Here is a 10,179-nt window from a genome sequence, read left to right as displayed (position 1 = left end):
TTGCAAAGGGTACTCTAAAACATGATTATTGATAATTAAATTATTACTTAAGTACTGATTAACGTGTTTCTTTTTTAATTGTGACACATTAGAATATTTATAAATTTAGTCTAAAAAATTAATTTACGTAGTATTACTAAATTGCATATGCACTTTGAAGTGTGCTTCTAATTTCCAATACGGCGATAAAACGTTCTAATTTTCTCACATTAGTATCCTCAAATACAAAACGTAAGCTCTACCCATGCTACATAAACGATTAACAAAAGCCTATGAAATTATACACATTAGTAGTTTGAATGGTTGATATTTTTAACATTTATTCGGTTAATACATAAAGATTGAAAGACCATATCCCTTTACGGAAATTATTTCTAGAACTCCAGAAGAATGTTAACAACCTTCTCACTTACTTTCTTATTCAACATTTTCACTTCTACACAAGTCAAGTAGATTCTACTAGCACGCAAGCTGTTTTAACTATATTAACATTTTGGGAATATTTTACCCGCCAAATAAGGACAAAGAAATAGTAATATGCATGTTTTAATAACATATTGATTAATTATCGTTTCCAATTAATCACTACTCTACACTACATATTAATGAAATTCTTTTTGTCAACTAAAAGAGAGTAAAAAGACATTTTTATCTTCTATTACAACAAAAAAGTTAAAGATAGTAACGTAATTTCACAAAACAAATTTTATTATTTTTTGTTTAAACCTCACCTACACCTACAGGTGATTTTATCATTTCTAATATTTTTTTTTAACTTCCCTCTCTCCACTCCCAATTCTCTCTCACCTCACTTCCTCTCTTCTTCAATTTTAAAAATAAAAGTAAAAAGCTTCACACACACTTTGTGTGTGGGCATAGGAGGCTGATTCTCTACCCTCCCGTGCCTTCTTGTTTGTGTGGTCACGGTTAAGTCACGTCAACATTTTATATTACTATTCCTTTTTGTCTTATTATCTCTATAAAAAAATAATATAAAATGTTGACGTGACTTAACCGTGACCACATAAAACAGGATGGCAGAATCTACCTCCGTGGGCATATACTAGTATAAATTAAATTTAGGGAACTTTAACGAAAAGCTTCTGGTACTGTTCACTTTAACGAAAAACCATATTTTTACACTAAAAAGTCAATCCTGATACTATTTATTTTATCCTTTATTTTGTCCTTATCGTTAAAACTCAAAGTTTTTAAACAATTTTTATTAGTTTTCCTTTAAATTTATGAGTAGGAATAGAAGAGACAAAGTCAAGTTTTTTAGACAGGGGGAATCATTTAGGTGGAGATGTGCAAATGGCTTGCATGTTAGTAACATGAAACTAGCTATTATAAACTACATGTTAATGGAACTCTTTTTGTCAACCAAAAACGGTAAAAATACTTTTTGTTTTCTACCACAACAAAAAAATTAAGAAAAATAACGTAATTTCACAAAACAAAACAAAATTGTTGTTTTTGTTTAATCCTCACCTAAAGGTGATTTTATCATCTCTAATTTACAAAATAAAAAAAATAAAAAAATAAATCTCTCTCCCTCTCTTCCCTTTTCTCTCTCACTCTCTTCCTCTTTCCTTCAATTAAAAAAAAACAAAACAAACAAACACGTGTGGACAGACACTAGTTATAAAACATGGTAAAGCAATCATATCGACGAGAAATTGTAGTAGGTCCAGCAATTGAGAAAATGTCCTTTATATTAAGAAAATTGTTGTGGTTGGCATGGTTGATGTTCAACTTAAATTTAATTATTTTAACTCAAAAATAATTTTTGAGTCTCAATCTTAAAATTTTTTATTAGTAGAATTATTTTTGTAAGATTATAATTCTGAACGAAAATATATTTAACCCCTTTAGTTGAAGATTACTTAACATATATATATGACAATAGAATAGACAAAACTCCGTCGACGCCACCCGTTATTTATTTCCATACCCTTGTCTCTTTCTACAACTCTGTCAGATGGCGGCCGGACTTGCACAAAAATGTTGTTAGACGTATAAACTTGAGCTACCTCAGTGTGAGTTAAAACCACACAATCTAAGATATGAGTTCCAATATTGTAGTCTGTAATAAGCCTCACACTGTATGCATTCCCCTTCCATTACAAAGCCATATAAAGGCTATGCTCAAGTTAGCAAAGCTCCTACACTACATAGGTTTTCATGTAACTTTTGTCAATACGGAGTTCAACCACAGGCACTTTCTTAAATCTTTAGGACCAAATTCTGTTGATGACTTCCCCGATTTTCGGTTTCAAACAATACCAGATGGCCTTCCAGATTCAGAGGCTGATGCAACAACCCAAAACATCCCTTTGTTATGTGATTCCATGAGAAAAAATTTCTTGGCTCCATTTCGTAACCTCCTCTTGAAACTCAATGAAGCGGCGAGTTCCAACAACAGTGTTGGACCTCCTGTGACTTCCATTGTTTCAGATGGTTTCATGCCTTTTGCCATCACAGCTGCTGAGGAACTTGGACTCCCTATCGCAGTGTTCTTCACTTTGGCTGCGGTCGGATTCATGAGTTGTAAGCAATACCCCACTTTGGTGGAAAAAGGACTTGCACCACTCAAAGGTCAGATATATAAATGCTAATGAAGCAACTTTTTGATTTTATGGTGAACTGGTTGTTCCTAAACAAATAATGAAATTTCGTTGACTTATTTAAGTGTTGCGTTGCAGATGAGAGTTATTTCACAAATGGTTTTCTGGATAAGGTCATAGATTGGATTCTAAGAGTAAAAGCTATCCGTTTAAGGGATCTTCCGGCTTCCTTTCAAACTACTAATCCCAATGACATCAATTTTAACTTCACCTTGGAAGCAGCTGTTGGAGTTCATAAAGCTTCAGCAGTTGTTGTTCATACTTTTGATGCGTTGGAGCCAGATGTTTTGGATGCTTTGTCATCTATGCTTCCACATGTTTATGTTGTTGGCCCTCTCCAGTTGCTTCTCAATCAGATACCAAAAGACCCTTTGGAGCCTATGGGTTACAGTCTGCGGAAAGAAGAAACAAAGTGCCTGGAATGGATAAACGCCAAGGCGCCAAATTCTGTTGTTTATGTGAATTTTGGCAGTTTAGCGGTTGTCACGGCACAACATCTTATTGAGTTTGGTTGGGGACTTGCAAATAGCAAGCTTCCATTCTTTTGGGTAATAAGACCTGATTTGGTAGCTGGTGAATCGACGATTTTTCCACCCGAGTTTGTGGCAGAAACTATGGAAAAAGGTCTAATAACAAGTTGGTGCCCACAAGAGCAAGTCCTTAACCATCCATCAGTTGGAGGGTTTTTAACACACAGTGGTTGGAATTCAACCATTGAGAGTCTGTCTGCTGGAGTGCCTATGCTCTGTTGTCCCTTATTCGGCGAACAACGAACAAATTGTCTCTATACTTGTAGTGAATGGGGTATTGGCATGGAGATCAGTAAGGATGCCAAGAGAGACGACGTCGAGAACATTGTCAAAGAGATGATTGTGGGAGAGACGGGTAAGAAAATGAAAAACAAGGCCATGGAGTTGAAGAAACTAGCAGAAAAGGCAACTGATCCACATGGCTCTTCATGGACCAACTTAGACTATTTAGTGAGTCAAGTGCTATTAAGGAAAGGCTAGGTGTTGTCCTTGGCAACCCTTATTCGGCTTAACTTTGTTGTAGTCGATGTTATTGTTGGTCTTAATTAACTTACAAAAATGTAGTGCTTAGAGGCTATTGTATGTTGTTTAAAACAGACTATTCCTATAGGCAATACCACCTGTTAGATTGACTTCTTTTAGAGCGTACATGAAGTTCCTGACCTGCGGTGGTTTTATGGGATTTATGTTTAATTTATTATTGCCCACAACTATATTTTGGTTCATTCTTTAGCTTTTTTGACAGAGTTAGTTTAGTCTTTTCACCTCTTTTTAGTTGAGAGTTTCGTTAATAGGTATAAGCCAGACTGTTCCAAACAATCCAAATGAGTTGGTCCACTAATGAAAATACATAAACCCGGACCGGCTCGGGCTCATTACAGAAAAAACAAGTCGAGTCCTAATCCACCAAAAATGAACCCGGCTCGACCAGTACCCTGTCACGCCCAGATCCCGACATACGTCCAAGATCGACACGTGATGTCACCAAGTATCCGTATATCTAACATACCCCGCCTTTAGGATATGTGCAAAGCACAGCTCACGATCCAAATTGCGTAGTAATTTTTGTATACTTTATGTCTGCATCTAACCTCCTCGTTAGACTGCCTACGTATCCTAAACAGGGATCAAGTCATTCATAGTTCGTCCTTCACTGTACTCGAACAATCATCACATAATTCACTATGTCTCAACATAAAACCACACCACAGGTATGTAACATCACAAGGAACATTAAACGAAGCGCAACATAATCTCTAGCCACATTGGTCAACGAGTCTAATCATAATCATAACAACTATATCCAACAGCATTCAATAATCACACCAAACAATATCACGTACAAAACACTGAAATGCGGGGCTAGAGTGACACAGTTCGGCCAAAGCCTACATCTCCGAAGAATGGGATCAAAACCAAGGAACCAACAAGTTAAATGATGTGATTTCGGACCACTCAACGAAACTAAGACACCAAAGGGGATTCCGGACCACTCAACAGAATCCAAACCAAGATATGATTCCGGACCACTCAGCAGAATCCAACTAAAATATGTCACCTACTGAAATGTCCCAAGTACCACTAATCCTCATCACCCTTGGTATGTGTATGGTCCCCCATCGTGAATCTGGCAAGAATAACCATAAGCATAATCTCATCGTGCAGGCAATGATCACCCATTGCAAATATAACAAGCATGACCACCCCTGAATACGTATGGTCCCCCTTCGCGAATATATCAAGCATGATCACTCCTAAAATGTATATGGTCCCTCATCACGGATAAACCAAACAGAACCATAGGCATAGTCTAATAACGTAGGCAGTGATCACCCATCGCAGATATACCAAGCATGAAAACCCATATCAGTCCCCTATCGCGGATATACCAAGCAGGACTATATCCTATAGCTCTAAGTAGTGATCACCTATCACGGATATACCAAGCATGATCACTCCTAGGATGCATATGGTCCCTCATCGCAGATATACTAAGCAGAACTATAAGCATAGTCTATTCGTGAAAGTAGTGATCACCCATCATAGATATACCAAGCATAATCACCCCTGAAATACGTATGGTCCCCCTTCGCGGATATACCAGCAGGACCACATCCTAACTCTAGGTAGTGATCACCCATCGTGTATATACCAAGCATGATCACTCCTAAAATGTGTATGGTCCCCCATCGCGGATAAACCAAGAAGAACCATAGGCATAGTCTAATAACGTAGGCAGTGATCACCCATTATGGATATACCAAGCATGATCACCCCTAACAGTCCCCCATCGCGGATATATCAAGCAGGACTGCCTAAGCACCACTGTTACCTGGTGCAATCAGTTCAACACAAAATCTACCCTTACCTCAATCCCTATGATTTCCAAAGTAGGCACCTGCACTATCAACTTATCATGAACACTAACTATCTTGTCATACAAGCATAAAAGATCTACATAATACTTCTAATAAGATTCTAGGTTCACATCGTCATAAAAATAATCATAGACATCATTCATATTATCAAAAATTTAAATATACAAATGCATGTCACAATAAGGTGTTCCAATCACGTAAATCGAGGTAAGCATTAACTGGAATAGCTCACTAACCAAGATAGATCCACTAGGCTCTATTGGGTCTCTAGTCACACTAAACTCATCATTTACAAATGATTCGGAACATTTTATCCAAAAGTTAACCCTCGGTCAACATGGTCACTTGTAAGATCGACAATCCTACCTAACTCAGTTTTGAAGATCCACCCACAGATCTCGAATTCATAACTTCCCAAGAGTTTCATTAAGCTTCTAGAACAACATCCTAAAGTTTTGGAACGATCCAACGATTAGATCTCCATCAATTGATAAAATTACGTGGCGGTCGACGTTCAATTTTACAAACTTACAAAACCAATCCGAGAAGATCCGTACGTTAGATTCATGATCCATCAGTTCCTAATATCCTCAATTATTATGTACTATTACGTATTTATATTTAGTGCCGATCCAACAGTCAGATCGTCAATTCATATAATGTCCAAGTGGCGGTCTCTATCAAAACTATAATCATATGATGAGATTTCATCAATCGAACATCACATATGGAATCAAGGTATCCAAATTAGTCTAGGAAGGGCAGGTGGGGTCTCTTCCCACGCGCCGCCGCACATGGCGGCCGGCTACCCTGTCTTGTCGAAAAATTCAACTATTTTCGAAAATTACCAAATTTTACAGGCAAGTAGATCTCAGTGAGGGGAGCAATTTTCATACCTGGGCTGAAGTTTAATTCGGTCAGGAAACGCCTGAAACCTCCCACGAACCATGCGGAACCCTAGAATTAGGTGTGCTTCAATTCATCCTCCATACTCGCTCCGACGCCTCCACCACTGCTTAGGCTTTGTTCCTGAGGTTGAGGGGAGCCTATTGGTTGAGTTAGCTTCACGATTTGCGGATCGCCGCCGTACACCCACACGAACCACCGTTCGTTTTTCCCTAAAACTACTACCAAATTCCTTCTAATTTTGGGTGGAAATGGAAGAGGGCAGGCTAGGGAGTTGTTTCTAGGTCAAGTTTGCCTTGATTTGTCAGAAAAATGATCAAATTTGGCCGTGGTGCTCGGTCGGGTCGCACGACTCAAGGGGAAACCCGGTTTTCCCCCTCATTTTCTCCTTCCCTCCTTTCCTTCCTTTCCCTTGTTTCTCATTCATCCATCTCTCCCCCTCCTCTCCTAATTGGTTCATACTTTTTTCTCTGATTAGGCAGCCAATGCCCTCATCCCTCACTCTCCCGCACCTTTCCTTTTTTTTCCCCTCTTCTTTGCTGCCATCAGGCAGCTTCTTTTTTTTTTTTTTTTTCCTTCCCAGCCACTCACGTGGCTTCCTTGCCTTGAGTCTGATTGGTCAGCCCTCCGACAAGGTGGGAATTCACTTAAAAAAAACATGAATCCAAACGCCTGTAACTTTTCCGTTATAATCTTGATTCGCAAACATCTTTCACCTATGTGCTTGTGGTTTCGAAATCTATTCGAAAACATTAATTGTGACCTCGAAAGGTCAACGAATTTTTAAGATTAATTACAAAAATTCAAACCCAATAACGATTCAATTTAATTCCCAAAATTTACGGAATTAAAATTAACTAATAAAAATAACGTAAACGGTAAATTACAAATTTAAATTACGGGATACGTAATGGATAGTGAAATTCCGGGGACGGGATTTCACACACCCACTCCTACTTGCAAGTGATTTGTAGCTCAGTTAGTTAAGAGCATTTGTCCTTGCACCTGAGATTCCAGATTCAAATTTCCCTTCCCGTAGTTTAATGTACATTATCCTATCATTTGTCAAAAAAAAATTTGAGAAAAAATGATAATGGTAAATAACAGTTAATTTGATAGTTAGATCGTATGTAGAGACGAGTAATGATATAACAATATTTTACAATAAGGGGTGAGAGAAATAAATTGATATCGAATTCAACATTCACAATATTTGAAACTAAGACCTCTTACTTATAAATGAATAAAAATAACATTATATTGTAATGCAAAGTGCTATATGCGTGCATTGTTTTCAGTACATCCTTCTATCCAAGCCAAATTGACCAAGCTGAAAACTACTGCTCATTTTATATCTAAAAACACACAATTGTCTGCAATCAAACATATGATTAATCAAATCTCTAGCGCGAAGGAACATATTAGGCAATCATATATAATGGAAGAAAAAAAAATTGACAAATACACATGTCGAATACACTAATTAATACAATGCTTAATGTGCGAAGGAAATGAAGCAAAAAGTGTGAAGGAAACAATTGCAAGGGCTCACATTTGGTCTGATTCAGATGTCCGTTCCCCTGTCGGTAACCGGCGAGACTAACGTTTCCATGTAAACCGCTACTTCCGATTGAGTCCCGATAGCAATGTTTCTAAACGTCTTTCCCTTCGGATTATACAACGCCAATATGTTTCGCTTGTGGTCCAACAAAACTTCATCATTCTCTAAAATGCATAGAGGCTTGAAAGATTCGTTGCGCTCTTCAGGTAGGATCTGATCCAAAGAAATTTTCACGACTTCAGTCCAAGATTTTGCGACTCCGTACTCCTTCATCACCCATATCCGAAGATCCATTTCCAACGGGTAAGAATACACAAATAGACAATTTTTACTAACACCAACTCCCACAAAGACACAGTTGTTGTTGCCAAGGTAGGGCAATGGCAACTTCTCCTTAAATTTCTCCTCTGCTAAATCGAAAGACAAAATTCGCGAAGCAACCATACTAACTTCTACCCAATGTAGAGCTCCGTTTAAGAAGCAACCCTTCCCTTCCAAGTGAATATAATTGCCGTGATCATCGTCAGCACTCCTCCATGAATCGGATTTGAGTGAGAAAACTTGAATCGTGACTTCTTTAGAACCAAGTGTTGTTTTAGACGATCCTCGGATTACCTTGTAATCATCCGTGGTGGAATCATACCCGAATCCATAAAACAGCGAACCGGAATAAAGAGGTTTTGGTAATACCTTGGACTGCCCAGTACAAGGATTCCATATGATAATTTTGTTGCAGTTTACTTCTAGACATATCAAGCCGTTGCAGGAACCCACAATTCGTGTAAGAACAATATCCGGGATCATCACTGGAAAATCAAGCTCTTTAACTGTAACACGAACATGAGAATCACTCTGCTGATCATTCAATGCGATGTGGACAATGGAGTGGATACGCGTGGACGAGATAAAGAGGGTGAAGGTTCTGGTGTTGTTCATGCATGTGAGTACAGCGTGGCTGAGGTGCTTCGTAACGAAATGAGGATTGGAGATTAAAGCGCGCCATGACTTGCATACACACCGAAATTGGAGTAAAGATCTGACTGGGAGCCTTGAGAGGATCTCGATAATAATGTCGTTGTAGTCAATGAGAGGTACTCGTTGACGGAGTTTACCATCAGAGGGGGGAGGTTGCTTCAGCTGCCGGGGGCTATTGGGGCCGTCCGCAGTGGTAGTGTTGCTTCCAGCTGCTGGCGGGAGTTTCGAAGTGGAGATTCTTGGAAAAAGGCGGTAAATACAAGAACAACCCCTTGAGTTTGTCATTGCAGAAAGCATTGTGTCGACAAGGTACTTCATGAACTATATATAAAAAAATGGGAATGTCTGAATGAGCCCACATATTTCATTACTACACACAAGCTTTAAAAATAATTTTAATACCAATTTTAAACTCTCTAAACTGTACAATTATAAAAAATTAAAACTAAAAAAAATGTTATAGACAAATCGTGAGATTGGCTTAGAGTTTGTTTGGTATCATATTAAAAAAATTTCATCATTTCTCAAAATATTTCTTAAGAACATCTCTTGAAATCATTTTTCTTTAAGATTCAAAAACTCATTTGGTATGAGATTTAAAATTTTTAAATCTTAAAACTTATACTGGACAAATAGATTCAAAGAGAGGGAGTCGAAGGGAGAAAGAAGAGAGAAGAGGAAAGAAAGTAAGAGAGGGTCGGAAGAGAGAGAAAGAAGAGAGAGGATTAGAGGAGATGGAGAGGAGGAGGAGGAGAGAGAGAAAGAAGAGAGAGAATGAAGAGAGGGGATTGGAGGAGAGGGAAAGAAGAAGAAAAAAAAGAGAAGGAGAAACATAGAAGAAAAGAGAGATGGATTTGGAGTGAGAGGGGAGGAGAGCGGGAAAAGAAATGAGTGAGTTTTAAGTTTAAGTACTCTAAAAACTCACTTTTGGTGTTTTTAGAGAGTAGACTATTTTTAAGTTAGTCTTTAGTTCAGTTTTTGAAAATATTTCTACCAAACAAGTTTTTAATGACTAAAACTTGAAAAGTGTTTTTAAGTTGAAAAGTTAGATTCAAATAGAGTATTAAACAAGTCCTTAGCTTCATTCTTCATTCTTCTGTTTCTTCGAAAGCTATGCACTTCTATCAGCCTTTCATTCAACTGCCTTCAAATTTTAGTAGAAGTTCCTGTTGAAAACTAGACCAAACAATCAAGCAATAAAT

The 10,179-nt window shown here is 37.9% G+C and overlaps 2 protein-coding genes across 2 annotated transcripts; one reads left to right on the top strand and one right to left on the bottom strand.

Moving 5' to 3' along the window:
- Positions 1 to 2,066: 2,066 nt before the first annotated feature.
- On the top strand, positions 2,067 to 3,899 carry LOC126609724 (7-deoxyloganetin glucosyltransferase-like). Its single transcript, XM_050277638.1, has 2 exons — positions 2,067 to 2,598; positions 2,706 to 3,899. The coding sequence occupies exons 1-2, from the start codon at positions 2,067 to 2,069 to the stop codon at positions 3,635 to 3,637; spliced, it is 1,464 nt and encodes a 487-aa protein (XP_050133595.1). The 3' UTR covers positions 3,638 to 3,899.
- A 4,106-nt stretch (positions 3,900 to 8,005) lies between these two features.
- Positions 8,006 to 9,295, bottom strand: LOC126611784 (F-box/kelch-repeat protein At3g23880-like). Its single transcript, XM_050280145.1, has one exon. The coding sequence runs from the start codon at positions 9,293 to 9,295 to the stop codon at positions 8,006 to 8,008; it is 1,290 nt and encodes a 429-aa protein (XP_050136102.1).
- Positions 9,296 to 10,179: the final 884 nt, after the last annotated feature.

Source organism: Malus sylvestris, chromosome 17 (genome assembly GCF_916048215.2).
Source record: "Malus sylvestris chromosome 17, drMalSylv7.2, whole genome shotgun sequence".
Classification (NCBI taxonomy): domain Eukaryota; kingdom Viridiplantae; phylum Streptophyta; class Magnoliopsida; order Rosales; family Rosaceae; genus Malus; species Malus sylvestris.
The sequence above is the reverse complement of the archived record's forward strand: the minus strand, read 5'-3'. Positions and strand labels throughout refer to the sequence as shown.